Source organism: Pan paniscus, chromosome 21 (genome assembly GCF_029289425.2).
Source record: "Pan paniscus chromosome 21, NHGRI_mPanPan1-v2.0_pri, whole genome shotgun sequence".
Classification (NCBI taxonomy): Eukaryota; Metazoa; Chordata; class Mammalia; order Primates; family Hominidae; genus Pan; species Pan paniscus.
In genome coordinates this window covers 64,268,937-64,290,651 of record NC_073270.2, presented here as the reverse complement: position 1 = coordinate 64,290,651, position 21,715 = coordinate 64,268,937, and the positions used below count along the sequence as shown (strand labels likewise).

The window sequence follows — 21,715 nt, the reverse complement described above, 5'->3', positions numbered from 1 at the left end:
ATAAGAGTAGACATTAATGAAATTGAGAAAAGAAAATAATGAAGCCCATAGCTGCTGCTTTGAAAAAAAAATAATAAAACAGATAAACCTCTGTCAAGACTGACCAGTGGAAAAGGACAACACAAATGATCAATATCAGGAATGGAAGATTGAACATTGAAAATCACCTTACAAAGAATAGATAATCCTATATCTATTAAGGAAATTTAAATGCATAATTAAAACTTTGTTTTTTTGAGATGGAGTCTCATTCTGTGACCCAGGCTGTAGTGCAATGGCATGATCTCAGTTCACTGCAACCTCCCGGGTTCAAGCAATTCTCCTGCCTCAGCCTCCCAAGTAGCTGGAATTACAGTCACCTGCCACCACGCCCAGCTAATTTGTGTATTTTTAGTAGAGATGGGGTTTCACCATGTTGACCAGGCTGGTCTCGAACTCCTGTCCTCAGGTGATCCACCCACCTCGGTCTCCCAAAGTGCTGGAATTACAGGTGTGAGCCACCTGGCCAAAACTTTCTAAAAAGAAATCTCTCACTAGCAGTCAGCACTTGTGAAAAAAAAGGAAGGAAGGAAGGAAGAGGAAGGAAGAAAAAAAAAAAACAAAAAAACTCCAGGCCCAAATGGCTCCACTGGTTATTTCTACTGAATATTTAAGAAAGAAATAATACCAATTTTACACAATTTCTCCCAGAATACAAAAAAAGGAGGGTGCATGTTCCAACTCATTTTATGGGATCAGTATAACCCTGATATCTAAACCAGACAAATACATTATAATAAAAGAAAACTACAGACCAATAATCCTCATGAATATAAATAATATCCTTAACAAAATGCAAGCAAAAAAAAAGCATATATAAAAAGGATAGTACACTACAGCCAACTGGGGTTTATTTAAGGAATGCAAGGATAGTCTGACATTCAAAAAACTCAATCAATGTAACTCACTGTAATATCAATATTCAATGTAATATCATCAAACAAGAATAAAAATCAAATAATCATCAGAAGAGATACAGAAAAAGCATTTTATAAACACATATTCATGATTTAAAAAACTCTCAGGAAACAAAGACTAGAGGGGAACAATCTCAACCTGATAAAGGACATTACAAGAAAACTTACAACTCTAATGTCATACATAATAGTGAAAGACAATGCTTTTCCCCTAAGATTGAGAACAAGGGATGATACCAGCTCTCATTCCTCCTGTCTAATACTGTATCAGTACAATAAGGCAAGGGAAAAAAAGACATCCACATTGGAAAGGTAGAAACACAATGGATAGAAATTTAAAATAACTATGAATAATATGTTACAGACTCTACTGGAAATGAGAACATCATGAATTATCACATGCATAATTTCAGCAGAGGAGTGAAACTATAAGAAAAAAATCAATTGGAAATGCTGGAAGTAAAAACAACACTCACACAGATAAAGAATAATTTTGATAGACTCATTAGTAAACTCAACACAGGTAAGAAAAGAATCAACTAACCTGAGGATAGGTCAATAGAAATTATTCAAACTCTATTGCTAGATGACATGATAATCTACATATAAATTTCAAATAGTCTATTAAAAAGCTACTAAAACTAAAAAGTGAGTTCGGCAAGATCATGTTAATAAGATCCATATTCAAAAATTAATTGTATTTCTGTATACTTGGCAATGAAAATTGAAATTTTTTAAGATACCACTTACAATAGCACCGAAACCTATAAAATACTTAGGTATGGATCTTATAAGAGACATGCAAGCTCTATATGCTGAAAACCAAAAAGACAATGATAAAGGAAATCAAAGACCTAAATAAATGGAAAGACATGCCATGTTGACAAAGACAATATTGTGAAGATGTCAATTCTTCCAAACTGATTTATACAGTCAGCATAATTCTAATCAAAACCCATGGGAGGCTGGATGTGGTGGCTCACATATGTAACCCCAGCACTTTGGGAGGCTGAGGCAGGAGGATCCCTTGAGCCCAGGAGGTCAAAGCTGCTGTAAGCCATGATCATGCCACTGCACTCCAGCCTGGGCAGCAAAGCAAGACTTAAAAATAATGCAGAGTTTTTTGTAGAAATCAACAAGCAGATTCTAAAATTTTTATGAAAAGACAAAGAAAAAATAACAAAAGTGATCTTGAAAAAGAAGAATAAAGTTAGAATAGAACTATATATATATATATACAGTTATATATATACAGTTATATATATACAGTTATATATATATACAGTTATATATATATATACAGTTATATATATATATATGTATATGTATATAAAATATTTTTTGGAGACAAGGTCTTGCTCTGTTGCCCAGGCTGGAATCCAGTAGCACAATCATAGCTCACTGCAGCCCCGAACTCCTGGCTCAAACAATCCTCCCACCTCAGCCCTTTAAGTAGGTGGGACTACAGGCCTGTGTCACCACGCTCAGTTAATTTTTTTAAAATTATTTTTTGTAGAGATGGGGATCTCCCTATGATGCCCAGGCTGTTTGCGAAGTCCTGGCCTCAACCAATTCTCCCACCTTGGCCTCCCAGAGTGCTGGGATTACAGATGTGACCCACCACAGCTGGCCAGAAGAATATATTTTAAATAAAGTCACCCTACCTGATTTAGTACAAAGGTAAGATATTCAAGAGAATGTGGAATTAGAGAAAGGGCAGACATATAGACCAACGCAATAGACTATAAAGTCCAGATATAGGCCTATACAGAGTGGGTCAGTTGATTTAGGACACAGTTGCAAAGGCAATTAAGTAGAGAAAAAGTAGTCTTCTCAACCAATGGGGTTGGAATAATTGGATATTTATTTTTAAAATGAACCTCCATTCATATATCACACTATATCAAAATATTCACTCAAAATAGATAATAGACTTCAATGTAAAACTTTAAACTATAAAACCTTCAGGAGAAAACATAGAAGATAATCTTTGTGACCCTAGATTAAGTAAATATTTCTCAGATATGGCCCCAAAAATATAATCCACAAAAGAAAAAATTGATAAATTATACTTGATCAAAATTAACAACCTATGATCTCTGATATGGTTTGGCTGTGTTCCCACCCAGCTCTCATCTTGAATTGTAGTTCCCAAAATCTCCACATGTCATGGGAGGGATCTGGTGGGAGGTAATTGAATCATGGGGGCAGTTACCTCCATGCTGCTGCTCTTGTGATAGTGAGTGAGTTCTCACGAGATCTGATGGTTTTATAAGGGGCTTTTCCCCCTTTTGCTTGGCATTTCTCCTTCCTGCTGCCATGTGAAGAAAGACATATTTGCTTCCCCTTCCTTCATGATTGTACATTTCCTGAGGCTCCCCCAGCCTTGCTGAACTGTGAGTCAATTAAACCTCTTTCCTTTATAAATTACTCAGTCTCAGGTATGTCTTTATTAGCAGCATGAGAACAGACTAATTAATACAATCTCCAAGAGACATCATTAAGAAAATTAATAAGAAAGCTAGCAGAATAATTTGCTAATAACATATCTAGAAAAGAACTTGTATCCAGAATATGTAAATACTCAGTAAGTTCAATAATAAAACACAAACAATTCGAATTTTAAAATGGGCAAAAGATTTGAAATCTTCACCAAAGAAAATATAGTGATTTTAAATAAGCCCATAAAAAGGTGTTAAACATCATTAGTCATCAGGAAAATACAAACTAAAACCACAATGAGATACTAGTACATACCCATTAGACTAACAAAAACAAAAAAAAAATCTGACAACATCAAGTGCTGATGAGGATATGGAGCAACTGGAACTCTCATACGTTGCTGGTAGGAATGCAGAATAGTATAGCCACTCTGAAAAACAGCTTGGCCATTTCTTACAAAGTTAAACATGCATGTATTAGACAACATAGCAATCCTACTTATCGGTACTTACCCAAGAGAAATGAAAATCCATGCTCATGAAAAACTTCTACGTGAATGTTTATAGGGGCTTTATTTGTAACTGCCAAATCTGGAAACAATCCTAATGTCCCTCTACAAATTATAGTGTAGGCCTACAACTGAACACCACTCATTATTAAAAATGAATGAACTACTGATACGGGCACAATGTGAATGGATATCAGATGCATTCGGCTAAGTGAGAGAAGCAAGACTCAAAAGGCTACGTGCTATAAGATTCCATTTATGGGACATGCTAGAAAAGACAAAACTATAGGAAAAGAAAACAGATTATTAGTTGCAAAGGACTGAGGGTGAAGAGAGGTTGTCATCCCCAAGGAAGGATTTAGGGGTGAAGGAACCCTTCTATATCTTGATGTGATGGTTGCACACTGGATACATTTATCGAAATTCCACAGAACTGTACACTAAAAAGACGAGACTTTACTGCATGCAAATTATACCTTAATGAAAAATGAGTAAAAAACAGAAATGGGAAGCAGTATCTTTCATGGCAAATGGAAGATAACCATCTTTTGTTTTAAAGACAATGAAAACAAAGCATTGAAATAAAATTTTGGCTAGATACCACTCCCTGGTCACAAGCTCTGAGCCTGAGGACTGCTTTACCTCAGTAAATGAGAGCTTGACAAGTGTTAAGTGGTGTCGAAGATACACCAGCACCCAACAGAGACTTTTTCTTTCACAATACAACCAAGAAAAGATTCAGTGATAGTTCGTGGCTTATCTACATAGCACCTGAAATCATTTCTGCCATATATGGTGGGAAACACATCTCAGGCTGGGCCTCCAAGGGAAGCAGCCTGGCTGGGTCCCCAACAGCTTTTTGCTAGCCTTCCCTGCCCCCATCCCAGAGCATGCACACTTTGCAGCCTCCTTCCTGGTCTCCTTCGCCGGAGTCTGTACATTTTACTGCCCCCAAAGTTGAGAAAGCATCACTGCCTGGCAGGGCCCTAAGCTTCACTCCTTCTCAGGAAATCTGCACTTTCACTAGCTTTTGGAGCCAGAACACTTCAGAGGTTCTTCCTCTCCTGGTACAGCTGCTGATGACTGAGAACAGACTTCTGAATCTTGAGGATGCTCAAAGCCCTCCGTCAGCCTTCATCGCACCCAGAGAAAGTCCACGGCTTCACCCCATTTCCACCAGGGGCTCATCCCCACCCTTCCCAATACGCATTTGTTGAATGAATGACTGTGTGATGGGCTTTTCTGGTTTCTAGTTTTCTGTAATAAGACTGTATTTTACCTTGTAATAAGGAAAAAGAGAGGAAAGAAACCTGCACCCCAGATGACGGAAAGTTGTAGGGTGGAAAAGGTGAGTGTATGGCTTCTCACAGCTGAGGACCATGCTGGACACTGTTCATCTCCCTTCAATGTGCCTGGGATGTTTAACGGGTGAATCATCTGGGTCCAGGTGGAGAGAGGCTTGCTGAGATCATACTGGTGGATGGTGGTTCAGCAGCACTGGAGCCTGGACTCCTCACCCATGGCATCCTGCCTCCTCCTTCCCCTCATCACCATGAGTCAGCATTATCCAGCACGGCCCTGTGCCAGGCTCTGGTCTTGGGGGCTTTACCCACATCATCCCATTTACTCAGAACAGCCGTCCAAGACTGGTTCATGTGGTACAACAAATGTACAAACATCAAAATCACATACATGACGGTGAGCCACCCCCACGGACCTGTGTTCCCCCAGGGAGCAGCAGGGGCTGGCCCCTGTCCCATGTCCACACTAAAGCAGAACTTACTGTGGGGGCAGGATCACCAGCACTGGTTTCTTTGTTCCCGTCCCCTGCCCCTTTTACATTTTTTGTAGAATATAGATATTGAAATCCACCATACACTCTCTTTTTCAATAAGCCACGCAGCCCTGGAGACACAGCTGGACCCTGTGGATTTGGCAAGATGCAGGAGTAAGCCATCTAGAGCCACCTTGGGGACTGGCTTCCAAGGAGATGTCCACTGGTTCTCGCCAACACATGCAGACACCCACTGGCTTCCCACAACGTTCAGGCTAAGGTCTGGGCCATGGCGCCCCAAAAATGCTTTCTGTTCACCTTTGGTGCCACCAGGCCACACACATCTAAGCTATGATAAATATGGTAGCAAAGAAGACACAGGGAGGACTGTCACGCACACCATCCTGTATCACCCAAGCTCTCTTCCCACTTCATGGCTCCTCCACGACCCGCAGAGTCCACAAACAGGGCCAGGGGCACTCAGACCCCTCATGGTCCTCGGCCTTGGTGGGAGATCTGGTTTTACTTTGTTTAAATTGTTTGCTAAAACTAATGGCATGTTTCTTAATTTCCTGGAGCTTGGGGAAAACAGGCCAGAAAAAAAAAATCAGCCTCTGATTCATTTTCTCCCTTCCTTCCCCAAATGAAAGAGAAAACTGAATGAATGCCTGTGGTTGATAGATGTGAGTATCTTAAATCAAAGTCCTGCTTCCCCCTGTGGTGTAGAGTCTTGGAGGAGCCTTCGAAGCTAGCTCCTTTCAACAAGTTTCAATAAAAGTGCCCTGCCATCAACAAAGGCACAAGCAAGTCTCAGCCCCATCAAATCCAAGCGTTTGTCACCCTGAAGCCTGGTGGGAAGGCTCTTGGGGTGGGGGAACCAACGGGAGGTCGGGGGTGGAAGGAACAATATCTTGTTAACCTTTTTTCTTAGGAGCAGTTTGCAACTTCACTACCACCCCAACTTGCATTTACCTTGGCCTGAAGAATTGGGACGTTCTGCAGTAAGGTCCATAAATTCCTTTTTAAAGCTAGCGTGAGCCAAATGTAACAAGCAGCTGTCCAGACCTGTTTAAAAAGAATAAACCCCAGCTAAGCGCATAAACAACAGCCCACTGCCTTTTATCATACAAACATGGCGGGAGAGCCAAATGCGCTACAGAGCCTAAACACAGATTCTCATTGTTATCTCATTAAGTCCATTAAATAAGCAGGAAGGAAAATGCTTTCACATGTTGAGCCTGCTTTAAACTATCAGGGAACAGATTAGAGTTAATTAATGCTGTGAACTCTGAAACCGCCAGCACTGGGTGGGGGGTGGGGGTGGGGGTGCTCCCAGTGGAATCCAGGTCTGCACCTGTCACAGACATGAGTTCAGAAAATCTAAGTGGACTCTGACGTGCACCTCCCTCCCTCCCCCGGCCCTACGCATCCCCGGTGCTGGAATCTTCAGTGCCTAATCTGTAACTCACGAATCAGGATCAAGAGATAAACCCCCACCTCTGAGACAGACAGTCGGTAGATTCCAAGCAGAAACTGTGCAAAAGTCTCTTGCCGGTGCTCCGGAAATTGCCAGGGCTTCCAGGCCGCAAGGCGAGACGGCTAAGTTGCTTCTGGCAAGTTGGAAAGAGCTTATCAATTATTCATGCAACTGGATAAACATGGATTTTATCTTGTAGCATGAATCAAGAGATAAAAATTCTATTTCAAGAGGGAGGGGTGGAGACTAAACCCTGAGTGTTAATTGTAAACTGAAAAAAAAAGAAGAGGGAAGGAAGGGAAAAATAAGGTCTTAGGCTTGGGTTGTGCTGTGAGCACTTGTAAGATCCCAGCCCCCAAATTTTGCTTCTCCAATTCCCCAAGACCCCAAACTAGGCAGACAGCCAGAAGAGAAACAGAGGATGCCGTCTGTTCACCTTGAATTTAGCTAACCTGCTCCCTGGGTGATACACCAAGCCTCTTACTGGTGTAACGTGCCAGCCGGAACAGAACCACTTGCAAGCTGATGGTGGGGGGATTGTAAACCCCCAACCACCACCTCTTTTAAGGTATTTCTGTTTAAAATCAATGTGCTGCTTCCAGACTGAAATCCAAAGCAGAGGAAAGTATACAAACAGCTGCCTAAGAAGGCAGAAGGCTCAAAGCAAAACAAAACAAAACAAAGGCAAATCCAATATGCAGGATATTTTGGCCAAAAAATAAGATTTCTTTTTTCGTGTCCTTCCCCTACTACCGGTAGCATTGCATTTAACAGTTCCTTAAAGACTAGGAAATTAACCCAAAAGATGAAATTGAGGAATTAGTGGTTTATTAAGGCATTCACATTATTAAATTTGACTGTAGATGAGAATATTTATATGTATATGTAAAATTCATCCATCCGAGTGTTAGCAGGAGTTGTCCCTGGGTTGAAGGACGATGCGTGACTTTCATTTTTCTTCTTTCCACTTTGTATTTTCTAAATAGCATATTAGGACCACTGTTAATTTTACAATGAGAGAGAAATAATAAACTTAGTGCTTTTAAAATCCTATATGAGGAGCATATATTGATTTTTATAATGGGGGCTAACAATAAACTTTATAACTGACATAATTTGAAGCCACACATGTTTCCTGACTTTTCTTTTTCCCTTCTTCGACAAAAGCCTCTCAAAACAAGGAAGCTGTCACAATAGCTTTTGCCTTTTCTTGCGACCCAGCTGGTGGATGGCGGCAGGGGGCCAATGGGTATGGAAAGGTGAGACTCTGCTCCAAGCAACTCTTCTGTACACACGAGCAGACATCAGAGAATGGGGACCGAACCATGCTCTTCTGCAAGCCCTGGTGGATCTACATCACTCCGGACTGTCAGTGCCACGGCCAGAGGGACCTGAGTGGGTGACACCCAACCACCATTTTGGCCATCCCCTTGCCCCTTGCTGTGCTTCAGTCTCTCTATAGTCTCTTTTGCTTATCATACTTTTTGGACCGCAGACACAGAAAGTTGCATGTAACATTACTGAGTTCATGGCATGCTAACAACCTTGGTCTATGTTGGGACCCTCATCTGTCTTATTTTCTTATTGTATAAATTTTTCCCTTTGCCCCCCTCCCATCTCCACACCCATTTCCTTCCTTCTTCCTCCTGAAAGATATCCCCTGGAGTATGTCTGATGGCTTGCCTTAGACACACACAAGTTAAATGCATGCAACACTTGCGTGCAGGTTTGTGTTCTGGGCTTACATGAGTGCCCTTCTGCTCAGGAGACGATGCGCTTTCCAGATCTGTCTATGTCATCGCGTATCTCATTGCTCCAACAGCCATGGATCCCTCTTTGCAGTCTTCACATTTGATAGACACTTAAAGGCCACCACTTCCCACCCCATGAAGCACACTATGGTGACCCTGAGATGACACGGGGGAGGAGGAGGCTCAGAGACTGGCCTCTCTGCCTCCCTTCCCTGTCCTCTCCTCTCTAGGTGGCTCCCAAGAGGCCATTTGAAAATGAGTGGACCTGGTCTGCAGAGGCCTCCCAGCTCCAACACCCTGCAGTGCTGAGCCCAACATGGGGTCTTGGGTGATGTGAGCCACTCATCCACAAACCTACCCAGTCCCCTCAGAAATAATGGTGACATCTGCCGTCTTACCAAGGACCTGCAGCCCACCAGGCTCCACAGCCCACCAGGCCCCACACTGAGGGCTTTACTTGTGTCATCTCATTGCATTCTCCCCAAAACCTGAGGATTCTCCCTTTGCAGGTGAGCAACACAAAGCTCAGAAGGCTGTGCCCAAAGGCCCAAAGTCATGTACCTCGTGAAGGGTGGCACCAAGACATGAGCCCCATTAGACGCCCAAAGCCTTCCTTCTGCCATGAGCGGGGCAGCCTCTCCTCCATCCTGCATCAACAGAAGCCCTTGCTCAGGCTGAATTTTCTTGCCTCCCAAGTAAAATGAACCAAGCCAGCCCATTCTTTCTACAGACCATCTGCAAGCCCTGGTGGGTCTATATAGCATCAAACGGTCAGCTCCACGACCAGAGGGATGTCTGGGTGTCGTGTTGATGAAGCTATTGGTGCCAGACCCAGCTGCTCAGCTGCCATTCCATAGCCTGCTATGAGTGGCCCAGGCATCAATGAGGGGTTTGAGCTGGGCTGGGGACCCAGAAATTTAACAAAAACAAATCCCCAAACTTCCCAGGCAAAGAAGGCTGGCCACATAAGAGCAGGCATTTGCTCTTCGCTCGACAGCACCTGCCTCTCACGCTGGTGCTATGGCTGTTCACAGGAAGAACACAAGGCCCCGCCTTTGTGGGAAAGCACCTCTTAAGTGCAGGGATTAAGATGTGTCTCCACCGCTTGAGTTAACACACTAATGAATTGTTACTAATAAATTAACAAACCATTCAGTGTGAGCACCACCCAGAGCAACAATTATGGCAACTGGAGTGTTAGTCATCCACCCACCCACCCATACACTCACCCTGTCACACACCCATCCACTCATTAGCCTACCCATCTACTCATCCATCACCTATCCATGCACTCACCCATTCACCTATCCATCCACCCACCCACCTGCCTATCCACCCTCCCACCTATCCACCCACCCACCTATCCATCTTCCCACCTATCCACCCACACACCTATCCACCCTCCCATCTATCCACCCACCCACCCATCCACCCATATACTCACCGTCTCACACACCCATCCACTCATTAGCCCACCCACCTACCCATCCATCACCTATCTATCCACTCACGCTTTCACCTATCCATCCACCCACCCACCCACCTGCCTATCCACCCACCCGCCTATCCACCCTCCCGCCTATCCACCCTCCCGCCTATCCACCCACCCACCTATCCACCCACCCACCTATCCACCCTCCTACCTATCCACCCACCCATCCACCTTCCCACCTATCCACCCACACACCTATCCACCCTCCCATCTATCCACCCACCCACCCACCCACCCATACGCTAACCTTTTGCACACCCATCCACTCATGAGCCCACCCACCTACCCATCCGTCACCTATCCATCCACTCACCCATTCACCTATCCATACACCCACCGACCCACCCGCCTATCCGCCCACCCACCTATCCACCCACCCACCTATCCACCCTCCCACTTATCCACCCACCCACCTGCCCACCCACACACCTATCCACCCTCCCGTCTATCCACCCACCCACCCACCCATACACTCAGCCACTCACACACCCACCCATTAGCCCACCCACCTACCCATCCATCACCTATGCATCCACTCACCCATTCACCTATCCAACCACCCACCCAACCATCCACCCACCCACTCACTCACTCCCTCCCTGATCTACCTATCCATTCACTCAGTCATTAACCCACCCACCTATCCACCCACCTACCCACTCACTCATCCACCCATCTACCCACCCATCCACCCAGCCACCCATTTACTCACCCATTCAATCAATCATCCCCCCGTTAACTCACCTACCTACTCACCCATTCATCCATCTATCCATTTACCCACCCACTCTTCCACCCATTAATCCACCAACTCATCCACCTACTGACCCATCCACCCATTCATCCACCCATCCACCCACTCATCCACTCATCCATCCATCTATCCATCCATCCACCCATCCATCTCACTCCCATCCACCTACCCATCCTCCTACCCTTCCATTCACCCACTCACTCATCCATCCATCTATCCATCCACCCACCCATTCACCCATCCATCCATCTATCCATCCACCCCCCCACTCATCCACCCATTAACCCATTCACCCACTTACCACCCATCCACTCATCCACCCACCTATCCACCCATCCACCCATTCATCTATTCATCCATCCATCCATCCATCTTGTTCTCCATCCACCTATCCATCTATTCACCCATTCATCCATCCATCTACCCACCCACCCATCCACCCATTAGCCCATCCACCCATCCACTCACCCATGCACACATCTATCCACCTACCCACCAACCCATCCATTTATCCACCCACCCACTCACCCACCCACTCATCCATTCATCTACCGAATTCATACATTCATTCAAAATATATTCACTTAACATTTATGTGCCAGGTGCTAGGATAAGCCCTCCAATGCCATCATCCCCCAGCCCCCACCATACACACAATAGCCAGATAGAGCAAGAATACCTATACAGGTTTAAGGGCTGGAGGGTGAGTTCCCAGACAGCCCAAGGTATTTCCACAACCTGCCTTCCCAGAGGCAGGTGAACAAGATGCCATTCAAGACCTAGGTATTTTAGGTTCAAGCTGAGGAGCCAGTCTTTCCAGCCCAGACCAGGTTTCCATCCAGGCTCCATTGCATACCAGCTGCGTGACCTTCAACTTCTCACCATGTGGTTTCAGGGCCTCAGAAGACTGGATCCTGCACCCGGTGCTCAATTCCTGGACGTGGTCTTCTAATTCCTACAGGGTGGCACAGCTTCATCCTATTTTACAGAGGAAGAAACAGATGCAAAGGGAATTGCAGGGCCGGGACTAGTGGGAGGCACCCAGGGCTCAAACTATGAGAAGGCATTCACCTGGAGAGGCTATCTGCACCTATGCCCACCCAAGAGTGAGTGCCCATTACATGGTGAGCCCTGGGAACAAGTTTGCCTCCCCCTAGCACCGGCCATGGTGAGTGGCTAAGTGGTAGCATTATGATTTGAAGTCAGGTCTTCTGATAAACCCAGTGCTCATTCTGTGATAGTTCATTTGTTCTCTCATTAATTCACTCAGCAAACGTGTAGCGAGCCCCTACTATGCACAAGGCATGTGCTAGGCTCAGGGGTGCACCAGGCACTTCTGAAGGACAGAGACTTGCTTTCTCTGCCTCAATTTCTTCATCTGTAACATGCAGGTTGTTATAAGGATCTGGTCGACTCTCGGCCGAGCCAGCATGCTCACTCTGGAGGCAGAAATGGTCACCAAGAGGGGCCCAGCCCACCCTGGCCTGTCCCCTGCTTCATCCAGAGCTGCCCCTGCCTACCCTTCTTGGCCCAGGAGGCCGTCTGGATGTTTATTTGGTTATTAGATAACCAGGCCTGGGCACCATTTCTTTGATCAGTTACCCCTGATAACAAGCAGAGGAAACAGACCATTTTATAGCAAGATTTTGTGGGGTGATCTTATCATCCCATGGTGTTTTTAACAGGGACAAGGATGACGAGGTAGGCATTTGGAGGGGAGGGGGAAGGAAAAGAGGCCCTGCTCTGCAATACTTTCCTCCTGATTCCCCCTGGACTTTGATTCTGGGGGAAGGGGTGGTGTGGGAGATAAACATGGAGCAAGAAGGCTGGGTCCCACTCACAGACATCTGACTCAAGGCCGCTTCCCTCACACCCAGCAAGACCCCCTGAATCCTCCCAAAACCTCACCCCCAGCAGCTCTGACCACGCAGCGAGGGCCCCTGCAGTTAACAGCCCAGGAAAGCCCAGCTACGGAGGCCAAGATGCGATAATGCCCACAGACGTGACTTAACGGCCAACACAGAGCTGAGGCTTCTCCCCAAAACAGCCTTATGATTGCTGCCGTTTCAAAAGCTCTCAAGCGATTACTTGGTAAGAAAGAGGTCAGGAACCAAGCGTATATCACCCTTCCCTGAGCAAAATGCAAGATCTGGACAACATAACTTTTTTCTTTTTTTGATTAAAAATAAATATATGTTTGAAGACAATAAATGAGTTTTAGCTTCGGTTCCTTCTTTTGCTCTTGTTTGATCTCCTTGTGAGTTGAGGACAGCCTTGTTCAAACACTATTTGTCCATTTTCTTTGCTTTTTTCTATTTGTGGGGTAAAATCTGTGTTACCTCAACAGGGTCAGCTCACCTGCATTGTGCTTCTGTTTCCTCACCTGGAAAGTGAGGAACGCTGGACCCGTCAGCCTCCAGTGCCCTTTACAGCTGCCCACACCATCCCATGTGTTGCCCCATCACAAGGGTGAGGATGCAGCAGGCGCAGGGCCCACCTGTAACTCTCAGCCTCAACAGCTGGGGTTTAGCTAGGATCTAGAAAAAGCACTTTTTTTTTTTTTTTGAGACAAGGTCTTGCTCTGTCACCCAGGCTGGAGTGCAGTGGCACAATCATAGCTCACTGCAGCCTCGACCACCCAGGCTCAAGAGATCCTCCCACCTCAGCCTCCCAAGTAGCTGGGACCACAGGCATGTGCCACTACACCTGGAGGATTTTTGTACTTTTTCTAGAGATGGTGTTTTGCCATGTTGCCCAGGCTGGAGAGAAAAAGTACTTTGGAGTTGTGTGTCCCCCCATTATTCACACACCTCTTCGAAAAGAAGCCGTTATTATAAAACAGGCCTTTTCTTTTGGGGTCCTCAGATTTGGAAAGGAGCAGAAAACCCAGTGAGACAGGACGTGTCCTGGAGACACAGCACGGTGTTTGGAAGCAGGGATCCGGGAGTTCTGCCACCTTCCAGCTGCCTGGCCTAAGGACAGTGGCCCAAACTCTCTGAACTCAGTTGCCCCAGTTTGTAAAATGGCCTGACCGTAATTCCCACTTCTTGTCAATTTGTTCAGGTATAAAGTACATGCATATAAAGTACTCAACCTAACTAGCGCCTGGTCCATGCCACAGTCTCAATAATTATCAGCAAATCCTCTCATTTATAAATAAGCCAATACAACTATTAATACACAAGCATCATACTTTGTGGAAAAGTTCGTATCTCTAACAGTAGTACAATAAGTTCTGAAAATACTGAATTATGACCCTACGTAGGACATCAATGTAACACCCATTCTCCCCACAAAATGCCACTAATGCTTGAACCCCCATCAGCCGCCTGGGACTTTGAAATACCCACATCCAGAAAGCCCAGAGACTGAAGTCTCAAATGATTATGGCCAGAATAGCATGTAGTTTTAACTTTTTTTTTTTTTTTTTGAGATGGAGTTTCACTCTTGTCACACAGGCTGGAGTGCAATGGCATGATCTCGGCTCACTGCAACTTCCGCCTCCCAGGTTCAAGTGATTCTCCTGCCTCAGCCTCTGGAGTAGCTAGGATTACAGACGCCCGCCACCACGCCCAGCTAATTTTTGTATTTTTAGTAGAGCCGGGGTTTCACCATGTTGGCCAGGCTGCTCTTAAACTCCTGACCTCAGGTGATCCACCCGTCTGGCTCTCCCAAAGAGCTGGGATTATAGGTGTGCGCCACGGCACCCGGCCTTAGCATGTAGTTTTTAAACTACCCATAATTGTAAATTTTGTACAATGAAAGACCCATAATTGCCACAAATAATCACAATTATGCAATTATAAATAATCACCCTGCACAACTCTCCTCTTGCCCACAAAGTTATCCCTTTCATGAGAATTTAATGTGACAATGGCCATTGTCTGCCAGGGAAAGCTCATACCGATTTCAGTTTCAGCAAGGCCACCTCGAGTCTCATAGAAACCAGAAAAAAAAAATGTCATTTTCAGGAAGCAAATTGATCGTTTTCCTCACATTTCCATTTGCGTTAAGATCATGGTGTGGCCTTGCTCTGGACTTTTTCCTATTCCCTGTTGCCTCTGGAGAGGAGGAAAGCTAAGGACAGCTGGTGGGCCCACGTCGGGGGTCCCTGGGTGGATTGAAGGGCTCTTGTGGCTCCTGGAAGCCTCACCCAAGTTTCTGGTAAGAAATCAAAAGGTGAGGTGGTGTCCCCTGTTCCCCTGTGGGATGATCAGCCCACAAAAGTGGGACAAATGAGTCTATAAAATGCTTCAGAGGGGCAGGTGGACTGCTCACTCATGAGTCCCGGCAAACAGGCCAGGCCCAGTTCTCCAAACCTTTCCCCAGGGAGACCGCATCTCTGTCTTCTCTCTTCTTCTGTCTTCTCTCTCTTCTCTCTTGTTCTCTCTTCTCTCTTCTCTCTCCCCCTCCCTCCTCCTTCCTGGTTCTCTTTTTTCTGTTGATTTCACTCCCTCCTTTCTTTTCCCTTTCTCTTTCCTCCCCTTTCTCTCTCTTTCTCTGCCTGCTTCCCCTTTCCTCACTTTCATTTCTCTTTCTGTCTCTTTCTTTCTCTCCCTCTCTCAGGTCTCTCTGTCTCTCTTCATCCTCAGTTTTCCCCTCTCTCCCCTCTTACTTTCTTTCCCTTTTTCCTTTTTCTTTCCATCTTCTTCCTCTCCCTCTCTGGGTTCGTGGCAACACAAGGAAACCCGCACATCCCCAGCCCGCAGCCTCGCCCCTTCGGTCCCACTGCAGTTACCCGGTGATCCATGCAGGTGGGAACAATCCAGTTAACTTTTCCCATCCGAGTGATTCTCTTTCTCTTCTTCATTCATAAATGCCATAACTCTCCCGGTCCTCCTTTCCAAGGCTCGTGCACTTGATTTCAAGGCTTGCCTGCCACCCAGAGTGCCACCAGAGTCCCAGTGCCTGGGTTGGGGGCTGGAGCGGACCCTTTGGGATCCCCCAGCCTGTCCTCCGCCTCACGGCTGCCTCACTTCTGAGCTGCCACCCTCAGCTGACTCACTCAGATGAGATTTGGGAGGGAGGGGGGCAGGAGGAGGAGTTGCGAGAAGGAGGAAAACCCGCCTGGTCGGCTCCACACTTTGCCTAGATGCGTTTGGGTGTGGTGGGGAGGGGGTGACGGCCTCATTTACAGACAGAGGCCGGGGCTGGCTTCTAGGCGACCGGGTTGGCCACTTTCACTGCGCTTCTGGGTTTGCTGGGATCCAAGTTGACGCGACTTTTCCAGGAGTAGCTGGAAGACCTGAATAGAAACTTCAGGGGTCCCGGGACTGGCGGGGCTTAGAGGAACTCCCCGCCCCGCTTGCCCTTCCAGGGAACGGACTGGCTAGGGGTGCGCTTTGACGCAAGGAGCGCATCGCTCTGGCTTGGCCGGGACCAGAGCTTGGGGGAGGCCTCCTTGCCCACTGCGAAGACTTTGGGGAAGGCGACAGCCAGGGGACGGACATCTGGGGGAGGGCTGGGGGTCTGAATGGCAGGAGCTGCACCAGGGGGCTGTGCGCGCTGCGCGGGTGTGCGCGCCTCGCCGGGGGCTGTCTCCACCTCTTCTGGCGAGTTGGACCTATGAGTGCGCAGCTCCGCTTACAACTATCAACAGCCGGGAAGGCTGAGCGCGTGTGAGCGCCGAGGGGGGCGCAGGACCCTCGCAACTTCTTCGCAGGACTCCAGCCTGGCCGCCGGCGCCCGCAGCCGTCCGAGAGCCCTGCGCCCGCGCCTCCCCTTGCGCACCGTGGCAGCGCCCGGCGGGCGGTCCTGCCAGCCCCGACGGGATGCCCGCAGCCATGCTCCCCTACGCTTGCGTCCTGGTGCTCCTGGGAGGTAGGTGCCACCCTCCCCCACCCGGCAAACTGGCTGAGCTCGGAAGGGAGGGAGCTCGCCGTCTAATGTCCCCTAAGGGCCCTTGGGGACTACGGCCCTGGGTTGGCCCACGCGGCTGCTATGCTGCGCCCTGCGCGCCTTTCTCCAGTCTCACCTGGCCGGCACCTGCGCGCCTCCAGGAGCTTCCTGGGGCCTGCGGGAGGGAGTCGCGTCACTGCGCAATATGAGCGCCCCTGCACGCTCTGCGCCAGTCGGGGCCTGGCCTGTAGGTACCCAGAGCTGCCCTTTGTGCCGGGCCCAGTGGGACCGGGGCCTCCAAGAAGATGCAGGAGGATCCCAGGCCCACTGAGACCCCCATGGTGCGGGACAAGCCCGGCTACTCAGACCAATGTTACTGGGGTTGTTTTTGCCCACGGAATCCTGACCTGTGCGGGGTCGGGGCTTCGTCCTGCGGCAGGACTCGGGGAGAAGCTAGGGAGCGCGCAGTGACCCCAGGCTCGAGTTGTGCCCAGCAGGCCTGACAAAGGGGACCAAGGGGCTTCAGGAACCCCTGGTAGAGTAGGCAATGCCTTCTCCAGGACTAAGGGGTTCCCTGGTGGCTCTTCGTGGGGGTGGGGAGTAGGGTAGACAAAACTGTACAAAGGCCAGCTGACTGGAGTGTGCCATCACAGGGGCCCAGTCACCACTGACAAAAATGACAGTAACCACAGTTGAAGTGTGCCCAGCTGGGGGCTCATCCCCAAGCACCCTCACATTATGAATGGCTGAGAATTCTGGCCCTGGAGTTAGACCACCTGGCTGGGAAGCCCAGATCAACATCGTATCAACCCGTCTGGCTTTGGGTAAGCATGGCCATCGGCTCTCTCAGCCTTGACTTTCTTTCCTGTCAAATGGGCTCACAAAATCCCCTCCTCCGTCTGGGATGATTGTGAAGATTACGAGAGCACGTGCAGGAGGATCACTCCACTTGCTGCCTGGCACTGAGCTCGTGTTCAGGGAATGGCAGCCGAGAACCCCGGGGTGAAGAGGCGCTGCGCGGTCCCACAGAGCACGCTCTGCTCCACGTATAGGCGAGGAGCAAAGTCTAAGTCACCTCGAGGAGCTCTTCAATCACAGTCTTTTCTTCCCAGCCCCCAAATTTCTAAACAAGCTGTTTTGAGAAGAACTGGCAGGGGTCTGAAGGAGGGTCAGGGGAGGGTGCCTCCGCAGTTTGAAGAGTTGCAGATTCACCTGTCGAAAGGGACATTCATCCAGGGGCCGCTTCCCCTGCCAGTCTGGGAGCGAGAGGTGACACAGCTGTCCTTGGCCACAGAGTTAGTTGATCATCAGCATGAAAATAGACCACCTCACCCCTGCTGGTTCTTTCGAAAGGGCAGGAAAATGCAAACTGGAAAGGATGACAAGGGGGCCAGCTGTGGAAGCGCGCCTCTGCTGGGTGCTGAGATAGGGAGGACAGGATGGGGAAACCGGGTATCCATCTGCTCTCATCCGCCTCCTCCAGGCCGTTGCACCCAGTGGGAATGGAACAGTCTAGAGTGGTGGGACACATGCCCCAGGAACCTGCAGTCTCAGTCACAGCACACGGCTGTTGTCTTTGGCAGGCCCGAGCTTCCCGTCATGCCAATGAAATCACTGTGAGTGTAGAGCCGTGGCTGGCTCTTGGGGAGTCTTGCTGCCCAGCTCCTCGGTGACCTTTCACCACAGCAAGTCAGACAGATTCAACAGCAGAGAAGCCAAGAGTGCCCGGGGGGGCTGATGAGAGAGGGGGGGCAGCCTGCCCTCAATTCAGACACAGCCACCAGAAAGGGGGAGGGTGCCGTTCAGCCTGCCACTGCAGCTCCCAGCTCTACACCGGGCACTATTTTCCACTGAACGCTTCTTTGAAAAGCTCTTTTCACCGCTGGCTACATCACCAGGTGATGAGATCCTTTTGCTTTAGTAAAAGGAAACAGGACCCAGTTAATCCTTCAGCTACTGACATAATTTAGGTGCCTGAGCTGGGCATGCCTGAACTTCATGTCTCCAGGTTCCAGAAACTATATATAGAATGGCACACCAGCCACCCCACCAAGGGAATTCAGATTGAGTACACACACATTAGGGGTTCTTAACCTCGCCGCTATTGACATTTGGCACCAGATGATTCTTTGTTGGGGATGAGGGGCCCGTCCTGTGCATTTTGAGGTGCTTAGCAGTATCCCTGCCCTCTTCCTACAGATGCCAGTTGCACCTCCTCCTAGTTATGATAACTGAAAATGTCTCCAGATATGACCACATGTCTCCAGGTGATAAAGTGGCCCCCAGTTGAGAATCACTGGTATGAACAGATCAAACCCAACACGTAGTTTTTCAGACGAATCTGTCAAAATCACTGGGTCAGACGGATTTTGTTATTCTTGCTCTGAACGATCAGGAAATCAAAGGCACAGTGGGGCCCCAAGAAAAACAACATAGCTTAGGCAGTTTCTAATTTGGACGTTGATTTTTCCCATTTGCTCTCCCTCCCTCTTGTATCTGAACATGTCCGCATGGCGGCCGCAGGAGCCAGGCTGCGGTATGGGTAGTCACCCACTGCAGCGAACCTTCCTTCAAACCTGTCAGGCCAGATGTGTCTGGTGCCAGTTCTCCAGCTGCCAGTGTTGGTTCACTCCACGGCAATTTCTGGCTTTTAAAAATCTCATTACTCAACAATTTATGCTGGAGGGGGAAAATGAGAAACCATAGCTGCTGCTTTTTTTTCGCACTTGTATTTTTTTTTCTAATTTCAGCTCTGCTTTTATCTCTCGCCATATACTTTGCGATGGCAAGTTATCATTTACAGTCAGATTAACTAGGCCAAAATCACAGGCTATTCCATAATAAATTAGTTGTTGATGTGGAGCTCTGCTTTGAAACCCAGAATAAAAACTAAGAAGAAAATTACTTAAATACACTCATCCAAAAATCTAATGTGAATAGAGACCCGTAATCGTATTAGTTACTGAAAACAAACAAAAAAAATTATCAATGGAGACTTCCTCTTGCTGCTGTGTGATGTGCTTCTCGAAGACGAATCATTGTGGCCAGCTGTGCCACTTATCTTCTGACCAAGGCTGTAATCTCAAAATTCAAAACAACCAGCTCCAGGCAAATACAGCAGCTTCCTTGATTTCAAAACCATCTGGATGGCAAAGCAGTTAGAAGCTACATGTGAAGAAATATTTTTGCAATGTATTGGAAGTTAACTATGCTAATGAAAGCTTAAAGCCAGAATGAGCCCCTGATAAAACTTCCAAGATACAGTGGTTCACTGCCAAAACCAGCCTGGAAAATGAAGATCAATAGCCCAATGCAAAGGGAAGGAGAAGCCATTAAAATTGGTTTGAGCTTGAGGGCAGCTAAGTTGAGTTAGGGGGCTCTTGAGAAGGAAGTGAATTCTGAAGTTGGCACGGAAGGTGGTTTTGGAATTAGGCAGACCTGGTTCCCACCCTGGCTTTGCTACCTTCCTGTTCTGTCACCTGGACCCACACAGCCTCCCTGGGCATGTGGCCCAATCAGTGTGTTGGGAATGGTGATAGCTGTGACATCAGGGAGTGCTGGAAGTGTTCAACAAGATGGTATATGGCCAGGACTTAGCACTGAGAACCTGGTGAACCCTCTGTGCTGTCCCTGCAGGGAGTCAGATGCTGCTCTAAAGTCCCCAGACCTGGGGAAGAAAGTGTCAGCGCCCCTGCTCTCAGGAAGTTGCCATTTCAGCTTGAGCTTGGACATGTCACTTAGCATCTGTCTCCTTTTGGCAGGTGCTATATTTTCTTCCCCATGAGAGCACCTTGACTGTTAAAATGATACCAACAGCAACAAAATTCATAATTCTTTGGGTTTAACCCTCACACCATGCAGGACCAGGCTCCACCCTTCTTGCTGCTGTCTCCTGTCATTCTGCCCCAGCCCTGCTGCCAGTACTACCATCATCAATTTCCTTATCTGCAGAATGGGGATGATGACAGAGCTCACTGCTGGAGTAGGGTGAGCTTGCTAAAAGGAACAATTGGGCCGGGCATGGTGGCTCACGCCTTTAATCCCAGCACTTTGGGAGGCCGAAGTGGGCAGATCACCTGAGGTCAGGAGTTCAAGACCAGCCTGACCAACATGGTGAAACCCTGTCTCTACTAAAAATAAAAAATTAGCTGGGTGTGGTGTCAGGCACCTGGAATCCCAGCTACTTGGGAGGCTGAGGCAGGAGAATTGCTTGAACCCGGGAGGCGGAGGTTGCAGTGGGCCAAGATTGCACCAATGCACTCCAGCCTGGGCAACAGGGTGAGACAAAAAAAAGAGGAAGAATTGTCTAGCAGAGAGGCAGTGACAGAGTCTCAATTCAGTGGACGTGTATTGTGTGCCCTCCTGTGTATGTGCCACACACTGGTGTGAGGTGCGGAAGACAGAAGGACCAATCAGATAGCTCCCCACCTTCGTGGAAAATAGGGCAACTGAATCTTAAATGAGCAACTAATTACAAGACTGATGAGCACTTTACCAACCAGTTTTAGGGGTATCTAGCCCAGGCTGGGAGGTTCAAGAAGGCCTCCCTAGAAAGGTGATATGTAACCTGGAACTTGAAAAAAGGGGAGGGGCTAACTGAATGAGGAGGAGGCAGAACAGACAGAATTCCCGGCAGAAGGACTAGTATGTGCAAAGCTTAGATGCAAAAGAAAAGAGAGTGAGGGACCAAGGGGTAGACAGTGGACAAGGTCAGGGGTTGGCA

General features: G+C 47.7%; 1 protein-coding gene and 2 long non-coding RNA genes across 3 annotated transcripts in view; 1 reads left to right on the top strand and 2 right to left on the bottom strand.

Annotated features, from left to right (window-relative positions):
- The window catches only part of LOC130541042 (uncharacterized), a 66,255-nt gene extending 58,363 nt beyond the window's left edge, over positions 1-7,892 (bottom strand). Inside the window, exons 1-2 of the long non-coding RNA XR_010111010.1 lie at positions 7,178-7,892; positions 6,653-6,745 (exon numbers count right to left, since the gene is read on the bottom strand). This is a non-coding gene — a long non-coding RNA (uncharacterized LOC130541042). The remainder of the gene's footprint in view (positions 1-6,652; positions 6,746-7,177) is intronic.
- Positions 7,893-7,963: 71 nt separating this feature from the next.
- On the bottom strand, positions 7,964-21,271 carry LOC134729693 (uncharacterized). Its single transcript, XR_010111009.1, has 4 exons — positions 18,325-21,271; positions 15,893-18,124; positions 12,011-12,132; positions 7,964-8,156 (listed from the first exon to the last, which is right to left on the bottom strand). It is a non-coding gene; the product is annotated as an uncharacterized LOC134729693 (long non-coding RNA).
- The window catches only part of APCDD1L (APC down-regulated 1 like), a 56,635-nt gene continuing 51,132 nt past the window's right edge, over positions 16,213-21,715 (top strand). Inside the window, exon 1 of the mRNA XM_003806175.7 lies at positions 16,213-16,974. Within this exon, the coding sequence (XP_003806223.1) occupies positions 16,926-16,974 (49 nt within the window). The 5' untranslated portion in view covers positions 16,213-16,925. The remainder of the gene's footprint in view (positions 16,975-21,715) is intronic.